The 19,848-nt window shown below is 42.1% G+C and overlaps 1 protein-coding gene across 1 annotated transcript in view; it reads left to right on the forward strand.

Annotated features, from left to right (window-relative positions):
* The window catches only part of HMCN1 (hemicentin 1), a 172,970-nt gene that overhangs the window by 75,255 nt on the left and 77,867 nt on the right, over nt 1–19,848 (forward strand). Inside the window, exons 20-36 of the mRNA XM_023931592.2 lie at nt 724–836; nt 1,966–2,125; nt 2,888–3,062; nt 5,302–5,429; nt 6,707–6,979; nt 7,864–7,959; nt 8,348–8,542; nt 9,533–9,663; nt 10,286–10,433; nt 10,884–11,010; nt 11,980–12,134; nt 14,068–14,346; nt 15,160–15,441; nt 16,385–16,493; nt 17,090–17,259; nt 17,569–17,723; nt 18,450–18,573. Coding sequence (XP_023787360.2) covers nt 724–836; nt 1,966–2,125; nt 2,888–3,062; nt 5,302–5,429; nt 6,707–6,979; nt 7,864–7,959; nt 8,348–8,542; nt 9,533–9,663; nt 10,286–10,433; nt 10,884–11,010; nt 11,980–12,134; nt 14,068–14,346; nt 15,160–15,441; nt 16,385–16,493; nt 17,090–17,259; nt 17,569–17,723; nt 18,450–18,573 — 2,820 coding nt within the window. The remainder of the gene's footprint in view (nt 1–723; nt 837–1,965; nt 2,126–2,887; nt 3,063–5,301; nt 5,430–6,706; nt 6,980–7,863; nt 7,960–8,347; nt 8,543–9,532; nt 9,664–10,285; nt 10,434–10,883; nt 11,011–11,979; nt 12,135–14,067; nt 14,347–15,159; nt 15,442–16,384; nt 16,494–17,089; nt 17,260–17,568; nt 17,724–18,449; nt 18,574–19,848) is intronic.

The following is a 19,848-nucleotide window of genomic DNA, read 5'->3' on the forward strand; positions in this document are numbered from 1 at the left end:
CTGGTAACCCATCCGTGTTTCTACTGAGTATATTTGTGTTAACTCTGTGAGGCCACAATTACTTAAGGATTTTTCACATGTTAAATTTTCTCACATGTTAAATGAATCATGGGAGATTAATTTTAAGCTTCACTGAAGATGCAGAAACCTTCTTTTATATAAAGAATGACTATAAACCTTTAGTACATGGAAGTACCCATAAGATCTTCCATGTCAACACTAGTTTTTTTGAATGTTTCAAAGCTTGAGAACAAAAAGTAATATCTTTGTATGTGTTTAGAAATATCTTGGTTTTGGTATTGTACTCTTAAATCTTAGCTTATTTTTCTGTTAATTCAAAGGCAGCTCAACTGAGTGAGGCCATTCACGTTTTTGTTGTCTCCTGTTACTGATCTTGAGAAGCAAAGCCTAAAATGTAGTAGGAGGATAATGTGACAAAGCCTTTCAAAGTCAAAAGTGAAATACCGGTAGTTAGTTTAAAACTGTGTGTACATAATGCAGTGATAAACCTATGGCTGACAGGCTCTGTAATGAAGAGGGATTTATTCTGTCCTGAAAGGCTGGAAGGTGGTTCCTTGTCCATGTTAGGGTTGAAGAAGAGGCTGAAAGGTCCCAAATCCTGCTTGCCTGTAGGAAGTAGTAATTGAATGTAAGGATTTTATTGTAATAGTTGTGCCATGTTGAAATGGGTTCTGCATGTCTTTAATATTTGCATGTCTGTAGTCCTGCCTGTCATTCAGCACGGACAGCAGATATTCAGCACCATTGAAGGAATCCCAGTGACGCTGCCCTGCAAAGCAAGTGGAGTTCCCAAGCCATCCATTGTTTGGTCCAAGGTAATCTCTCACCTTTGAGCTGTTCATGCTGAAAAATGGGCTGAATATGTAATTTACTTGTCATAAAAACTATAGTCAAAGAACATGGCCTAAAATTCCAGTTGGGAGGCACCTGGAGATCTCTGTTCAGAACTGCTTTTGTTTCTTAGAGCAGAACTTTTGGCTGTGGTCCTGCCACAGCTCAGTGTTCTATTCTTCGGCAGGATTTAGGTTATCGCTGTATCTTTATGGGTTTTACACTTTAGAAATTGTTCTTGTTCCTGTTGTGAGTTGATAATTTGTGTTTAGGCAGCCTGCCACAGATGGTGAGTTCATTTTTCTTGGGGAGCTCTGACTTTTTTCCTGGAGGAATGGCATTGTGGGGTTAACACATGACTTTTCAGTCATGGCCTTGACAAGATGTACACTGAGGAGGACCTCAGCCTTTGAGGGAATTGGTCTTTAAGACTGGCTTTTAAAGCCAGTTTTGTTGGGTTTTTTTCCCTCTTTGAACAGGATAGTTTCTGGTAGTAACAGTTATTTGGGGTGTGTTACAGCTCACATGATGTGCTGTGGAGGCACTTTTGGGCCTCTGAAGTTGTGCAGGAGTAACTGATTAGGAACTTGGGAACAGGTTTGTTTCAAAGAAGAAGCATGGTTAACTGTTGGTTTGGTAGGGAAGAGAACATGGAAGAATTTATTTTTCTTTATTTTACCACTTATTCAACTACAGATGGGGAGGAAGCTGACTAAGAAGTTAGTGTAATGTGGAGAAGATTCATTTTGACATCAGAAATCAATGTCAAATTAATTCAGTTGAAATCTTGATTTTATTTCTTGACTATTGTTTTTTTAATTTTCTTTTAAGACTTGCATCTGTAAAATGCAGCAAATTTTCTTCATAAGAATCCTGATGCTTCTGTTCTCATTACTGCTTCCAAAATGATACTCAAGGACTGTGAAAAGTTAATTGTAGTTAATTAGTTTGTATAAATGGAATTTTACGGCCAAGTTTCATAGTTAATATAAAATATTTTGTCTATCTCAGCCTTGAAAAAATAAAAGCAGATTTTATTGAATTAAATAATTGTAATTTGCTTTATTTTGGAAATACTGGCACTGTGGACTTTCATAATTTTTCTTTGCACAGAAAGGAGAGGTAATCCTTCCCAGCAACCTGAGGTTCTCGGCAGGGTCAGATGGAAGCCTGTACGTGGTGTCCCCAGGGGGAGAAGAGAGTGGGGAATATGTGTGTACCGCCACCAATGCTGCTGGCTATGCCACCAGGAAGGTGCAGCTGACTGTCTATGGTGAGTGTCACCTCAGCTCAGCTGCAGTGCCCCTGTCACCCATCCAGTGCATTGGGACTAGACATACCCAAGGCACATGGGATGGGAATTCTTCTCTAGTTAGTGCTTTGGGATCCCCAAACCAGGAAATTTTATACATGGCTGATCCCAAAAGGCCTGTCCTTCAGCCACTGTAATTCCCTTAAAGCCTCCTTATCCCTCTTAGCTCAAGTTCATGGGCCTTGGGCTGAGCATAATTTCAGCTTTATGGAAGTGGACAGGAAGCATCTGTACGGGGGTAGAATTTCCTGCTGAGAGAAGAATGAAGATCCCTTAATCCCACCAGTCCCAAGCTTTCCTGTCATCATCAATCCATTGTTCTAAAATTTGGTTCAGGTGTAGGTGTGCTTTGCAAAGTTTTTATGGCTCGGAGTTACTGGGGTTATAGTGTAACAGTACAGGGAGTTGTTGCTAACTAACTACCTATGGAATACCGAGCTCAGCACATGCAGGAATTACAGCCATCTGTCCTATCCATATTTTTGAATGGATAGTCCAGGCTTTCTGGCATTTGTGGTGTTCCATGTGGGCATCAATGCATGTCTGAGCTACAGGCACTGTACATAAGCACAGCACATAAACCACTGTTTATTTCTATTGTAGCCAGGTCATTAAAATAGGACTGTAATGTATAATACTTGAAAAAAAGAAATGCTGTATGGTGTTATATTTTGTACAAATATGTTTATTCATTGTAGCTTCTTAACATGTTCCATGTTATAGTGAAACCTAGAGTGTCCAGGCCTGGAGACCAGCAAGGAAATACACATGATAAACCCATAGAGGTCTCAGTAGTTGCAGGGGAAGATGTCACACTTCCATGTGAAGTGAGGAGCTTGCCACCTCCCATAATTACCTGGGCCAAAGAAACACAGCTCATATCTCCATTCTCTCCAAGGTAACAATGTTTGATGAAAACAAAAGAAAAGTGAAATTGCCTCTAAACTGTCAGGATTTTGGAAGGATGTGTGATTTCTGATTGCCACAGGACCGCTCAGAAGGGGTGTTACTTTGTCCTGCCTGACCTGTTGTACTGGGTCTTGAAACTCTCTTTTCCAAGCCTGCTAAGCCTGTATATGGTTGCACAGCTCCTATTCCAGCATATGCTTATATCCAGTCTCAGGAGGCTTAGAGGAAAGAGATCCTGAGTATCTGTACTGTAGCGGTGCCCAGAGACTCACATCATCTGTGCATGATTATAATTGTTTAAAAATTGTGTTCTTTTCCTTACGTACTTTGCATTTATGCTCAGGGGAGCACCGTCTGTGATTTACATGAAGCCTGGGCTGCCAGCAGGGTACAGATGATGATGATAAATGTTTGGATGTGCTGACAAGGGCATGTTGCTTGCTGTGTTTTTGATCCAAAAACTCACCAGAGACTATTGAACATGTGAAAGCAGAGTTAAATACTTGCAAAATGTTGAGCTGACAGCCTTAGAGAATGAAGAGCTGGGGGTGTGTTGGACAGTGCTGGAGTTCTCCCTTATTATTTAATGTGGCACAGAGCAAGAGGGGAGATGAGCTGGATGAGGGGACTATTCCCTAGATGCTCCCCATTGGAGTGCCAGGTACTGTCACAGGCTATGCTGCTGCTTTCTGCTCCTCAGGGTCCCTCAGAAGGGCCAGGCACCACCTGTGTCCATAAAACAGAGAATGGCAAGGCTGGCCAAAGGCACACTCTGCTTGCTGGTGTCTCCCAGTCATTCCATGGACAGAATTAGCCAGCATCTGAGCTGAAGAACTGTTCTGGAGATCCTCTTTCCCTTGTGGACAAACCTGTACCTTGGAGGAATTCCAGGGAGCCTGTGACAGCCTCAGCAGATCTTTAGCCACTGTGTCTGCTGAAGGAGGCTCACATGCAGGGATTTGGCTTGTTGTCAGTAATCCACGAGGGATTTTCTGCTGTGTCCTGTGAACATGCACTAACAAATCTGCATTCTTGGTCTCTCACTTGTTCTTATTTTACCTCAGGAGACACTGATAAATTAGAGTACTTGCTCATGCCTGTTGTGGTGAGATCCATGTTGTCCAGAGGAACAGAAGTCCAGTTCAGGCCATTCCATAAAATTATTTACAGATGTCAGCAAAAGTTACAGATTAGTCCAAACAGAACTGTTTGAGACCACCCAAAGATTTGTTAGAAATGTGAACAGTAAATAAAGGGAGAGGGCAATCAAATATGAGGGAACTTTTATCAGAAAGCAAATGTAATTACTGGACAAAATCAAGGAGGAGAAGTTGCCTCAGAAATTTGTCTTTCGGGTTTATAAAAAAGTGATAAAAAGTTGGAAAAGATACAGGCAGTGGAGGAGGAATTGTAGCATCAGACAGATTTTACACTGGAGAAAATACATTTCACTTTCCTTCCATTCATCTCTCCAGCCACTGTAATCCCCAAATTTGCCATTTATGTCCTTACGATAATGTTGTCCTAATTAGTGCCACAGAAAGGCAGACAGATGATCCCACCAGTTCTGGATGTTACCTTGAGTGCCAAGCTTGAATTTCTTCTCATCAATCCTTAGCTGTCATTTTTTTCTTCCCTCCTCACTTATTTTCCCTGTCCCTATTACTTTTGAATCCTACAGAAGATTTTGGCTTAGCTGGCCAAAGTTGCTGTTGGTGTTACAGATCTGTGACCAGAAGTGTGGGAGAACTTAATGCTGTGTAGTTAATTATTTACCGGGAAATAATGGCAATTCCTATAAACACCAGAACTGTTTTGAATCAAAATCCTGTCTTCCATCTTGAATCAACGTAATATCATTTTTTGCCAGGATGAAGCAGTAATAAAAGTTTTAAATTTTTAACCCTGCTGGTCTGAGCTGAGGAAAAAAATTTCACAAGAGGGTGAAGAGCTCCATTTCTCTGCCTCTATCACATTTTAATAAGCCCTATAAATAGCTAGAAGCAAATTTTGTAATTTGGATCTTAAATTTTAGATATTTATTGTGTATTCTGAATATAGGGGCTCCATAAAGAGTTAGGAAAAAAATGAGTAAATGTAAGTCATAATTGCATAATATGGTCAGAGCGATGTTATTTTGGCTCATAGCAATCATTAGCAGTGTGTAAGGAGAGTCATTCACATTTCCATACATGTTTATATGGTTTATCTGCTTCTTCTTTTTCCAGACACACTTTCCTCCCCTTAGGGTCAATGAAGATCAGCGAGACCCAAGTTACAGACAGTGGAATGTATATCTGCGTTGCCACAAACATTGCTGGGAACGTGACTCAGTCAGTGAAGCTCAGTGTACATGGTGGGTTGGAACTCCAGGGTTCATCATCTGCAAGTTTCCACATGGAACTGAGCATCTTTAAGAGATTTTCAAAGTTTTTTCCTATTGACATTAAATCCTCTCAACTGTTTTTCTTTCAGGTTGTATTATCTTCATATGTGAGTTATTGATTTTGTGGAAAGGAAATATTGTATAAGCACCCACAAATACATAGATATGTGTAAAGGTGTCCAGTGGCTCCAGCCATAACCTGTGTCCCTCTCCCTTTCCTTACCTTTATCTCATGTTGCTCCTTTGTCTCTCTCCTGCTGTCCCTGCATGTTGGGGCCCAACCACTGTCTCTTAAACACTCACACACTGTTAAGTCTGGAATAATGTCTTGTTATTGTTTCAGGCATTTTTTTAGTCTTTTTATTGTCAGTGATCCTTAGCGGAAAAAGAAATATTGTGGCAAAAGACTTAGAGTGGGTTTATATTTTTCTATAGGACCAGTGAAATCACTTCCAGTCATATTTTATCTCCCTTGTCTGAACTTGTGTTTAGAAATGTACAAAGATCAGGGATTAGGGAAAGGAAATTAAAGTGCCAGGAGGAAAATGTGATTCTCTATCATAGAATCTTTTGAGTTGTTCTGTGTTATAAGGAGCCAGTACCCACAGCACTTCCAGTGTGCTCAGAATATGACAGTGCTCATGGGAGTTGTGTAATGTGGCTTGTTCAAATAAATTCAGCATCAGGGTATCGCCCATCCTATTCTGAGAACAGAATTCTATGCAGGGCTGCTTTTGTAGTCACCTGAGGGCATTTGATTTCAATAAATAAGGAACATTTTCTAAAATTATAGAAATAGGAAAGAATTTCATAGGATCATAAAATGGTTTGAGTTGAAGGGGACTTTTAAGGATCACCCAGTGCCACCCCCTGCCATGGGCAGGGACATCTCACACTATCCCAGGGTGCCCCAAGCCCTGTTCAACCTGGCCATAGACCTTCCAGGGATCCAGGAGCAGCAGCAGCTTCTCTGAGCACTCTGTGCCAGGGCCTCCCCACCCTCACCATAAAAAATGTCTTCCTTATACATGGTCTGAATCTCTGCTCTCTTACTTTAAAATAGTTCCCCCTTGTCGTCCCTCCATCCCTTGTCCCAAGTCCCTCTCCAGCTCTTCTGGAGCCCCGTTAGGCATTGGAAGGGGCTCTGTGGTCTCCCTGGAACTTTCTCTTCAACAGGCTGACCACCCCCAGCGCTCCCAGCCTTAAGAATGATTCTGTATGTTGTTTCTTAAACTTGTCTTCCTCAGTTCCTCCAAGGATCCATCGTGGGCCTCAAGTTCTGAAAGTGCAGGCTGGACAGCAAGTGGAGCTTCCCTGCAGTGTCCAGGGTGTCCCTGCCCCATCGGTCTCTTGGTTCCGAGGCACAGGTGCCGTGCCCACAGACGGGGGGAAGTTCGCGCAGAGCCCGGATGGAGCTCTGGGCATCAACAGTATCCAGCTCCCTGATGCTGGCATCTACACCTGTGTGGCCACCAACATTGCAGGCAGTGACACAGTGGAGGTCACAGTACAAGTGCAAGGTACTTGTTCAGGGCCACGCTCCTGCCCTGGCCTGGGCTGGCAGGGATTCCCTGCCAGTGCCGTGGGGTGGGGCCTTGCAGGGCAGGGTTTTCTCTAGTCCACTTTTATGAGATGCAAAAACCACATCTGGTTTAGATGTTATGTTCTGATGGTAATTGAGGATAATTAGAATGAGCAAGTAGTCTTTGGAGAGGTTGCAGAAATTTAAAAAAACTAAGTGTGCACACACTCTCTTGCTCTATTTAAATTAAAAAATGATGTTGAAATGGTGAAAGGGTAAGTGGTCAATGTGCCAGTTTAAAAACGTAGCATAACTCCTCACCTGAGGGGCTGACAGATGTCAATGGAGCATGACTGACTTAAGCTAAGCAGGAACTGTTTCTTTGCAATAGTCTAAAGGCAACCTTCTGATCCCTTTGGATTAGACAGGCTGAAGAACGCTTCCTACAGACAACCAAGAACTCTCAGTAACTTTATTTAATTATAAAGAATATTCTTCATATAGTCTCAGTCTGCACAGAAGTTTAAAATGAGACCTGGAGAACAAAGGATGGCAGTAGCTCTAAAATATGTGCTGTGGGGAAAAAAACAGTTAAAATAATATTTTTCGGATTGTGCACAAACATTGCTTTAAAAATAAATATAGCAAGATTTAAAGAGAACTATTTTCTGTCAAGTTTGAAAGCCTCTTGGACTGCTCGCTTCCTAAATATTCCACTGAAATGGGCATTTCTTGTGTAATACCTATTCCAGACAACGTAAAGAGGGTTACTGGAATGTGACCTTGTGTGAAAGAGAGAGACTTAGTGTAATGTATTATCAAACTGTATTTTTATATTTGGAGCAGAGATCAAGAAGTTTTTTGGGTCTAACTTTCTTTCAGAGCCTCCCACTATTGAGGACCTGGACCCTCCATTCAACAGTCCCTTCCAAGAAAGAGTGGCCAACGAGCGGATTGTGTTCCCGTGCCCTGTGAAAGGTGACTGTCTTTGTTATCCCTTACAGTGACAAAAGAACCTTTTTCTGCTGACCATGGAAATTACAATGCTCTTGTAAAAATGTCCAATCCACACAGTATTTTCCATGTATGCTTTATATGGAAAAATCTAAACTTAACAGTAATTTAAATGACTACTGTGTGTGAAAGACCTATGGAAAGTCATTGCTAGCCAACAAGGATTTTACAATGTTTAGGATGAAGATTTTTAATGTTATAAATGTCCTGTAACAGCTGGGCTTCCTCTTGGAAGCTCCTGGTCTCCCTGTGTGTTGTCTTTCCAGAAAGACTTCCAGCAAGCAGCAGGAGTTATTTGAATCATTCTTGTTCTGAGTGAAGCATTTGTGGCTGTGTCACTTTTACCTTACAGGTATTCCCAAGCCTGCCATCAAATGGCTGCGGAATGGGCGGGAGCTGACCGGGGCTGAGCCAGGGCTCTCTGTGCTGGAGGATGGGACCCTCCTGGTCATAGCTGCCCTCATACCCTCAGACAGTGGGGACTACGTCTGCTTGGCAGCCAATGAGGCTGGGAGCGTACAGAGGAGATACAACCTGAAAGTCCATGGTAAATAATACATACAGCCTTGGGGTGCTGGCTTGGAAGTGTTTCTTCTGTTTTCTTCTTGCAAATTCCATGGCCCAAATCTGCCCTTGTGTTATTAAACTATAAAATCTAAGTACTTCTATTTTTCTGACACTCTCTGTAGTTTTTCTTTTCCCTTGTTTTTTCTGTTCTCCATGACTTTATTCGCAAACCATCTTTGTTTTGCTCAAGAATCCAGGTACATCTTATTGGCAGAAACTCCAGTTATACTTGAAAATTTTAATATTAATAACAAATGAAGCTTTGTATTGTAGAAGTTACAGACTGAAGGTTAGATCTGCATTTCAAATGAGAGGAGAATTACCAGAATGAACACAGACTAGGAGATTTCTAGTTGTTGATATTCTTCCAGAATCCTAGTAAGGAAATAGAAACCCTACAGATTACTTTTATTCCAACCTTGTTCACTTCCCATGACAGTTAGCTCTAATGTCTGAGCAGGATTATATCCTTGTTTTGAGAAGAGCAGGAATTCCATTTTGTGCCATTAGGGCTCCTCAGTGGGGTTGGAATTTCCTAATCCACTATTTAAGGCCATTCTCTCTGCATTTAATAGTGGCACAAAATATAGATGGGGTTCTTGGGCACAATTGAACCTGTGAAGACAAAGATGATGCTGGAATAGGCTGCCTTCATATGCTAAATAACACTAGATTTCAAGATTCAATTTCAGATTAATTTTAAGGTTATTCTCTTAAAATGTTGATAGTCCTTGTGTTTGAGTGAATTTCCCTGGGAGTTTCTTATTGAGCAAAAGAAGACTGTTTTTAGTGAAGATTAGAAATGACACAGGGAGATATGTCCAGAGCCTAAAGACAAATGGAAATGGTGGGAAGGGAATGAGAAAGGTTTGAAAATTTTGATTTATAGTGGTCCTTGACTGGATGGAAAGGAGGAAGGGAAATTACTGGAATAGGAAGACTTAAATCATAATGTTGAGCTTTCTTGCAGTTCCTCCTGAAATTAGAGATCAAGATAAGGTGACAAATACATCTGTGGTTGTTCATCACCCTGTAAGTCTCTTCTGTGAAGTAACTGGAAACCCCTTTCCAGTCATCTCCTGGTATAAGGATGATATCCAGGTATGTGGGATTAATCTAACTGTGGACTTTTGAGGGCTTGGTATGAGAATTCATTGAAAATAAATACAGGTAAATGCCTTTATGTATATTTAAGTGCTTTAAGAACACTTCCACAAAAAGGCAGCTAAGTACGGCTCATCTATTAATTCTGTAAGTCAAATGTAAACTCGTGATTTTCAGTATTTCCTTAGGAATTGTCTTTGGCAATCCCCCAGTATTGTAGAGGCCAATCCATGCAGAGGGGACCAATATTGCCATTTTTTTCATTCTATAGATGGAGAAATAAGAACTTTTGGAGGTGAATTGAATTCCTCAGGATTATCCTTGAGTCCTCTGTTTCCACTTGTAGCTGATAAGTCATAGTTTAAGATGAGGTGAGGTCCCTTTATGCACTCCCGGGACTGCCCATTACTGCTGATTGGAGTTTCCCCACTCCCTCCCCTAGGCTGAGCTACAAACCATATTGAATACATTGCAGCAAGGCAGGAGATTAGTGCTGAAACTGAAAGGGAAAACAGATTATCCTTCCATTGAAACTACTATTTTCTTCTAAAAATCCAGCTGTGATACTTGGCTGCTGTAGCTTGGATCACATAAGGCTAATGTCTTGGGTTCCTCTAAGGTTGTGGAAAGCAGTGCTCTCCAGATTTTGCACAACGGGAAGATACTGAAGCTCCTGAAAGCTACTACTGAGGATGCAGGACAGTACTCATGCAAAGCCATAAACGTAGCAGGAAGTTCTGAGAAGCTGTTTAACCTCCATATACTTGGTTAGTTTGGGGTTAATTTTCGTTTGGTTTGGGTTTTAGTTGGTGATTGGAAAAACAGTTGATATTTAAGAAGCCAATAAATGTCAACTCATTATAAATAGATTCTTCACTGCTCATGAATTATTGGATGCTGAAGCACTGAATGCTTATACTTTGCCATTCTTTTGTAGCTACACAGACAAAATGTTGCTTTTGATTTCTGGGCTTTGGTGCTTTGTTTTGTGGGGGTGCAGTGTGACATAGGGGTGTTGCCAGGTACAGTTCACCAGTGCAAATGGGAAAGTGCTTGTCACGATAGGTAGGCTGTTGTGATCAGCAGAATTCCCTCTGCAGTGAACACTAAAGGTGTTTCAAAAGAGTAGTAAGATCCACTGTTGCATTCCCTTCCATCACAGGACAAAGCTTACCTGGCTAAATACCAGTCATTCCTTAATGTTTGTCTTTTTAAAGTTGCACCGAGCATAATAGATGCTGATACCCCTGCTGAAGTGGCAGTCATCCTCAACCAGGAAATCACTCTGGAATGCAGAGCCAAAGGCTTCCCTGTTCCTGACATTCATTGGTTCAAGGATGGCAAGTGAGTATATTGTAGCTTTTGTGGTTTGTGTCAGGCTCTTCTTCCCCTAGAGCAGAGGGGAAGGATGTGCAGTATTTAACTACTTAGTGTTAACTTACAGAATTTGGGGTGATGTGAGGTGGTAAATTATTTAATCAGAACTTAACATCCCACTTTTCTTTCTGAACTCAGCCATTATTGTCACTTGCAGAGCAGATTTTTGGGTTTTTGGAGGGGAGATGATGGTTGAAGCAAGATAATCAGAACCATATCTTTGAGTTTATTCTGTGAGTTGTTTAGCTGAGATGATTTTTTTCACTGGTAGACAGAATTCATGTCAGATATTTGCTGGCTAGTGTCTTGTGCAGTTCTGCATATATGCACTGAATGTTTGAAAATTTTATATATATATATATATATATACATAGTGAAGGTTTGTATACATTTATAGCCTGCATGCTTTCCATTCCTCATCTCATCTTCCAGGAAAGCACACCGGAAGAATTCTTAAATATTAGCTGATAATCCGACTGGCTGGTTTTGGTGTTTAACAATGTAGTTTAGTTTTAGGCATTGGTCAGGACTCACAGATACTCTGCTGTGACAGTTCCTTACTCGTTACTATGGATATGTTGTTCCTGTGTAGTAGCTGACATTTTGTTATCAGCAAAGGCCTGGCATGACTAAATGAATTAGGAAAAGGAGCTAAGGTCAGGCGTGCGACTCTGGGTTTGATGGTGGCATCCTGGAGGTCTGAGAAAAGTACTTTCTGTGGTTTGATTTTGTTTAGAAGTTAGGAGTAGAGTTAATCATAATAGTTTGTCGCTACATGGTGGTTCTTGTGATTAATGCCGTTAATTTAGAGCTGAATGGCACTCTCAGGTGGTACAATTACTGCTACCAAAGAACCTCTTCTTCTTACTGTCAGTTTAAATTAATGTTGAAAGTGTGGGGGCAGAATTCTGTGAAGCAAAATGCTCTCTGTTTCAGACCCTTGTTTTTGGGTGATCCAAATGTTGAGCTCCTGGACAGGGACCAAGTTCTCCGCATCAAGAGTGCTCGCAGGGTTGACAAGGGTCGTTACCAGTGCAGTGCCACCAACACTGCTGGCAAACAAGTGAAGGAGGTCAGGCTCATTGTCCACGGTACGTTTATGGAATGCCTAATCCCAGGAGATCCTCTTGTTTTACTCCTAAAGTTTCTTTTTGAATGGAGATACTCAGGCAAATGCAAATTAAGTCTCTGATACTAAAAAATTTGTGTGTAAACTTAAGTTAATAATCACGTGTTCACAAAATGACCTTTTCGAGTATTTGTATGTATGAAGTATGTTTGTAGCCTTCACAGGCTTGGAAAAACACCTTGAAATGTTGTTTATATGCTTCTTTTTCTAATTAGTGAAAGCAAAAAATATTGAAGGATGTTTTCAAATTCTACTCTTAGTTTCAACTGAATTTTTATTATCACATTGTCTTTATTGTTTTGCTCTGTCTCAAGAAGGAGTAAATTAATAAGATTTTGATTTAAATACACATTTGGTCTTATTTTTCTTATCCTGGTGCCAGGATACAGCCTGTGCTTCATGAGACTCAGAAATTCTTGTGCCTGTAGTGTGATGGGTAGAGCTTTGTTAGGTCTCAAGTCCTCCCTTGCTATGAATTTGTTCCTGAACATTGTGTGTGATTCTGTGAACTTAATGTGCATTATTTCTTTCATCTGGGTCATTTGTGAAGCACAGAGCACCCACGGGCACAGGAATGTGGCTGCTGTGGTGATACCTTTTTCTATCAGGAACAAAGAGAATGCTCAGAGGACTTGCAGTGGATTGTGGCTCTTCTGAGATTAGAGGAATAAAACACTTCTACCCCTTCCCCTCATATAAAATGCTCACAGATGAGTAGATTTATTTCAGGCTCTTCAGGAAAGATGAGTTTGTGACAGCAGAATAGAACTTCTTTACTTTTTTATTTCTCTTTTGTCCTTTGTGGATAAATAGAAGCCCACAGAGTAAGAATAGAACCTCAGTGCTAATTCTTGCTAGTTCTTACTTTGTTTTAGCTGTGTAGTCCTGCTTTTGGCTTTGATATTCTCCCAAAACACCATATTAAAACCATTCCTCATCTCTGGTAGAGAAGTGCAGTTGCCTTTAAACTGGGTATGTTTCAGCTCATTCAGTGGATTTGGGATTATTGATAAAAAAATGTTTAATTAGTAAATATTTCATTGTGGTTTGATAATTGCAGGACCTGTCTCAGGTGGGAGTCCATCTGTTCACAGACACTTTGCTTCACATTTCTGCAGTGGTGTTTTCAATGACCACTATGGAAGTCAGAGGAATCTGTGAATGTACTGAGTATGTTTGGCAGCAGAGGAGTCATGTGTCTGCCAGATGTGTCTGTTCCTTTCAGCAGCCATAAATTTAGTCATTGCCAATTGCACTGTGTTTTTATTGCTTCTTTAGAGATTTACGGATTCTTTATATTGGCTGATTTACACAAGAGTTTGTTTGCTAGAAAAATCCGAGTCCTGCTGCCTAGAGACCAAGGGGAATGACTATGGGCCAAAAAGCTTCAAAAATAGGAGCATAAAGCAAGACTGTTAAGCTCATGCTTAGTCTGAAAGTAACTGACTTCATCCTCAAAAGTTTGGAGCATGGAGCAGTAACCACTACTGTTGTGGAGGCTCTTGGGTGTGTTTGGTATTTTCAATAGCAGCATCCTTGCTGGGAGGATGTTGGGATCTTGCCGGATTCTCTGAAGGCATCCAGGAATTGCTCTTTCTTTGAAGACAGGGAAGAGGACTGCCCAGATGCATTGCAGGAGGCATGGAGGCCCAGCTCTCCCAATCTGTCACATATTGGAGCCTGGTGGGCTTTTTGTTATGTTCATGCTTTCCACCCTGTGCACCTTGAAGGACTGTTCAGGTGATAGATGAGCTCTATAGGACAAAGAACCAAACAAAACACAACAGGAAGGCTGATGAAGATATTTTATTCTTACAGCATTCTAATGTTTTGTTTAAATCTGCACATATTTGTAGTTTAAGGCTTTAATATTGTTGTTTTGTCTTTTGAACTAGTTCCCCCTAGTATTAAAGGGGGAAACATTACCACAGAGGTATCGGTGCTCTTCAACAACCTGATAAATCTGGAATGTGAAGCCAAGGGAATCCCTGTGCCCACCATCACCTGGTACAAGGATGGACAGCGTGTGATTTCCAGCCCCCAGGCTCTGTACGTGGACAGAGGGCAGTTCCTGCAGATCCCTCGGGCACAGGTGTCAGACTCTGCCCGGTATTCATGTCGTGTCAGCAGCACTGCAGGGGCTGCAGAGAAGCTGTTCCATGTGGATGTCTACGGTGAGGGACAGCTCCTGGACTACCTTACTGCTTCTTCAGAACAGCTGTGGAAGAGATTTTCAGCCTCTGCAGCCTGGCAGTGGCTGTGATTAAATTCTGGCCTCTGTTGACAGGGCTATGTAGAGGGCGATTTAGACTCTCTGCTTTATGGGACTCTCCAGCAGCTTCATGGAATCATAAAATGGTGTGGGTTGAAAAAGACCTGTCCTGGTTTAGGGACAGGACCTTAAAGCCCATTCAGTCCCACCCTTGCCATGGGCAAGGGACACCTTCCACTATCCCAGATTTGCTTCATGGCCCATCCAGCCTGGCCTTGGACACTTCCAGGGACACAGGGGCAGCCACAACTTACCTGGGCATCCTGTGCCAGGGTCTCACCACCCTCACAGGGAACAATTCCTTTCCAATACCTCATCTAACCCTGCCCTCCCTTCACTGCCTTGGTATCATGCTTTCTTCTATACAGCTATTTCTTTTCCATATATATTCATTCTCTATCTCACATCTGCATGCTAAACAATACTTACTTGAAAGAACACTCTGGGTGGGATCTTTAGTGTACTCCTTTTAAGTCCTTGTCTAGTTCTTCCCTCTTAAGGTACTACGTATCCTCTGTTTTATAGAGCTGGTCAATTTTGAGCTGCATCATTTGTCTTCTCTGCTTTGCCTTGTCCCAGCAGCAAATTCTCACATGAAACTGTGCATGACATGATGGCAGATGGAGCCAGAGTAGGTGTAACAAACCCATTTTCTCTTAATGCATTTTCTGGCTACAGAATTAATGGCTTGCAATATATTTCTTCATTTCTGCAGTTCCTCCAGTAATCGAGGGTGATGCTGACACAGCCCAGAGCAGGCAGGTGATTGCTGGGAATTCCCTGACACTGGAATGTAAGGCTGCCGGCAACCCTCCCCCTCTCCTGACCTGGTTAAAAGATAGAGTTCCTGTGAAAGCAAGTGACAAGCTCCGTATCCTGGCTGGGGGGAAGCAGCTGGAGATCCTGAATGCCGTCGAGGCTGACCAGGGCCAGTACTGGTGTGTGGCCACAAGCATAGCTGGAGAACAAGAAATCAAGTATGACGTTGAAATCTTAGGTGTGTGAGCTGCAGATTTATCAGGTTCCCATAGATCTAAGATGGAAAAGTTCCATAAAACCTACGGTTTTATTTTCGTTGATATTAATATATTAAGATCAGTTAGTTGTGCTCTGTATCTGGCTGAACCTGGGCACTGCACAACTTTTCTGTCCAGGGCTACAGGACAGTTGAAGACTTATACTTTCATGTTAGTTCTTGAAGAATTTTTCCAGTGCATTTGGTAGGCAAATATTATTCTCAGTAACCTCTTCTTATCTTCAGAGAAAAAAATCACAGAAATCCATTAAAAATATCTCTTAGTAGTTGCCTCTGGGCGAGGACATCTTTCTCTGAATTTGTGTTGTGCAAGTTTTGAACCTTATACTGAAAAAAATACTTTTTCTTCTGTATCCCTTGAATCCATTACCACACTGTATTTCAGCAGTCCCTTCTGAATGTCTTGAGGTCTTCGCCTGACATGGAAGACAACTGTAAGGAACTGATTTTTAGGTTTTGCTCACTTGAGCGTAATACTGAATGCAGATGCAGAGCATCCCTTCTGCTTCTGCAGGTAAATGTCACTGGTCTTCATAGTGGAGGAGATGTGTGCCAGTGCTTCCTTCCCAGAGAGGATGGGACAGGGTGAAGAGGACCTGGAAGAGGATCCTCTACACCTTTGTTTTCTCTTTCTACTTAGGGAGGGTGCTAAAATGCCCCCCTCTTCCCACCCATTCACAAGGTTGTTCTGACAGAGTCTGGAAAACCTAACCAAACAAGAAACAGTAAAAAAGTGAGAGAAGTGATTTGGAGCCACAGAATGTCACTGGGCAGATGTTTCTCTTCAAAAAGGAACAGTAGTTCATAATGACTCAGTGTGCGTTTAACAGTGCTGTTTGAGAGAGACTTTTTTGACAGTTCTGATGTGTAAATGTTTCTGTTGGTGGATTTTTCTCTCTTACAGTGCCACCATTTGTGGAAGGTGCGGATGAGATCTTGGACTACATTGTTGTTCTCCATAGCCCTTTGGAGCTGGATTGTTCAGCAAGAGGAACACCTTCACCAACTATCACGTAAGGGCCACTGGTATGACAGTAGAAAGAAACAAATAAATCTGCAGGTTGGTTAGGTGAGCTTTATGAGCCATCTGTATTAATTAGTGGTGGTTAATGAGTAAAGGGCAAACTCCTGACTCAACTGATAGCACCATCAGGCACTCACCTGGCAACATATCAGGGTTTCATTTTAAAGTAGTATGAGTTGTTGTGCTAGTATCCATGTCCTGGAGATGAGGATAGAAAACAAGATCAGACAAAACGTTTTAGTCCTTTGCTAATGCAACTTAATGTGCCCTTTTCTTCTAACACCCATGATTGCTTTTGCTTTGGTGGCTTCACTCTGCCTCTGGTTGTATCTGCTGTCACCCTTCTGACACTGTCTTTAGTGTGTATATGTATATATGTGTGTGTGCGTGTGTGTATACTCCCTTCTGATAAGCTCTTCAATCCATGGCAGTCACACAAGGGGAATACAGTTTGACACTTCCAGACTTCACTAGAAATGTAAACAGAGGTAGTGAGGCATTCTGTTTAAGAGAACTGTGCATGTTTTATGATTGTTGTTGATCTTACTTTAACTGATAACTGAAATGGAACTTTCTTTTTGGTAGATGGTTCAAAGATGGTCAACCAGTTGGACAGGAAGCTGGACACAAGGTCTTATTAAATGGACAGAAACTTGTTGTCTCTCAAGCTCAAGTGTCAGATAGCGGCCGCTATAAATGTGTGGCTGCAAACAAGGCAGGAGAACATGAAAAGGAATTTGATATTACAGTGCACGGTAGGTTACTCAAGGTGGGTGGGAAGCAGCAGACTGCTTTTATTTCAAATTGCTGGCAAGAAGGTGCTCAAACTTTCTATAATTGTTTATTTGTATTAGCAGGTTGGAAAACTGGAGAGGAGATTAGATGAAATAGGATCATAGAATGGTTTGGGTTGGACACCAGCCATAGCTAGGGACATCTTCCACTAGATCTGGAAGTAGAAGTAAAGCTGCGCTTAGCTCTGGGATACATTTCAATATACTTTTGTATATTGAAATGTACATGTTTAAATGTGGCATCATATTTGTTTCTGGTGCTTTTTGCAGTTCCTCCAGCCATTAAATCATCTGGGCCTTCCGAGAGGGCAGTTGTGCTCCACAAGCCTGTGATGCTGCAGTGCATAGCCAGTGGCATCCCCAGCCCTTCCATAACCTGGTTAAAAGATGGACAGCCAGTAAACACAGCCAGGGGAAATATCAGAGTAAGCATGATTCTTTTATGGGATCCAAACCGTGGAAGGTAATTGCCACAAGTTACACATGCTAGTGCTTCTTTTCCTTCTCCTTCTCTCACACTGTGATACAAAAGGGCTTAAGAGCCATCCTGCAGAGTGATGGGGGGCTTCTTACCTGATTGGGGTGGTGTCTCAGGTAATATCAGTGTTCAGTAGACTGAATCCCACTAGACACTATCAGGAGAGTCTGTGACTGGAAATTCAGAATCTGTCTCCTTCCAGTTGTACTTTGCCCTTCAAGGTCAAATGGTTATCTGCTGATTGTGAGGTGGCTCTGGCCACTCATCCCTGTAAGATAGGATTAGCTGAGCTGTTCTGTAATTACTGCAGCAGCTACCTGTAATTCCCTTCTTCTGGTGAGATCCTGCCTTTCCATGAAGAGCCCTTCCCAGTGCTCACATGGTCCAGGAGTGTGTGCTTGCAGTGGCTTTGATTTCCTGTGGCTGGAGCAGTTTTTGGCACCTTGCCTGCAGTTTCCTCTCCTTTCCTGCCTCTCGCCAACCAGATCTTCTCACACGTGTACAGCTCCTGATGCTGCTGTCCAGGGACACTGAAATCTCTGACCCAGCAGTTTCCTCATTCCATGAGCCAGGGTTGGGAGGGATGAGCCTGGTTGTGTCCGCTTGCCCTCTTGCCAAGTGACTGTGCTGGGGGCAGCAGTGTCACACGGCTTCTCTCTGTGTTTGGGAACAGCTGGAGGCCTCAGGCCGTGTCCTGCAGCTTGGCAAGGCCCTGCCTGGAGACGCCGCCCGCTACACCTGTGTGGCCACCAACGCTGCGGGGGAGGCCCAGCAGCACACCTGGCTCCATGTGCACGGTAATGCATCCAAATGGGGCTGTCCATGCAGCTCTTGCACCTTGGCTCACTTTGCTCTGGCTTTTCTCCTGACTCTGCACATCCACCTCTCAGTTCTCTTTCTCTGTCCCACTCGGTTAGTAAGGAGTATGGGGAAAAGCTGGCTTTTGTAGGGGTTGGCCTCACTCCTGTAATACCAAAGGACACAAATGAATAAATGAATGTCTTTCCAAATACCTCTGCTGCTCAGGTATCCCAAAAAGCCAAACACATTACTACTAACCCACCCCTCAGAAGGGTACTCTGTGTTTCTGAAGCAATGTGTGATATAGCACCACTGGCATTACTAATTTCATCTAAACTTTTTGTGGATATTGGTATTCCCCGTGACCCTGGGGAATAGGAAATTTTTACAGGAATAACTTTTCTGAGAAAGGAATGTTTTCTTGTGAGGGGACTTTTCAGCCTGTTTAAAAGGAATTTTCTTTTGCTGATAAAAACAGTATAAAAAGAATCAGGGAAACTCAAGAAGTTGTTGTTTGCATGTGATTTTTAATAAATGCTCTCACCATGATTTAGGAATATTTGGCTCAGAAGTGGTCATGAAGTATTGTGCATTGCTTATGTGACCCAGTCCTCAAAGGAGGTGTGGGAACCCTCATGAAGTACAGAAATAGACAGTGGCAATATTCTCACAGAGTATGGCTCTGTTGACTTTTATTGCCAAACCAAGCCAATAACTGGAAAATGTTAAATTGAAGTGAGGAGAGGTTGCAGAGTCTCTGTGGATGGGACTTAGAAAGAGGAGCCACATTCAGACTGTGATAATTGCATCACAACTAATTTCAGTGTCAGTCCCATGCTCATAAAGCTTTCCTTTGCTGCCAGTCTTCATCTTCAAACTGTCATTATCTGGCATTTCTCTCATATTTGAGATTTTGGAACTTCAAGAAGGTAAAAGCTGTCTACAACCACTCAGTTTACTATCACCAGGTGAAGTGAGGAGCTTTCCAGAAGAAAGAAGTGCTGTTCTGTGTTGTGTACCCAATACTTGCAAATCTATTTTTAAGTTCTGAAAAAAATGAAAATTAACAAAAATAATGTTTTATTCCTCTTACCACTAATGTGATTATATAATTAGTGAGTATTCCCATTTCAGAGATGAACTTTCTGGAGAAATTCCTTTGTCACCCAGCAGTGGAAGCTTGTGCAACTCATTGCCCGAAGTTTCTCCATGGGTTCGTGACTTTGTGATTGGATGCTCTGCTAGCTGGGTGGCTGAATTAATGAAAACCT

Source organism: Cyanistes caeruleus, chromosome 9 (genome assembly GCF_971803275.1).
Source record: "Cyanistes caeruleus chromosome 9, bCyaCae1.hap1.1, whole genome shotgun sequence".
In the NCBI taxonomy this organism is placed as follows: Eukaryota; Metazoa; Chordata; class Aves; order Passeriformes; family Paridae; genus Cyanistes; species Cyanistes caeruleus.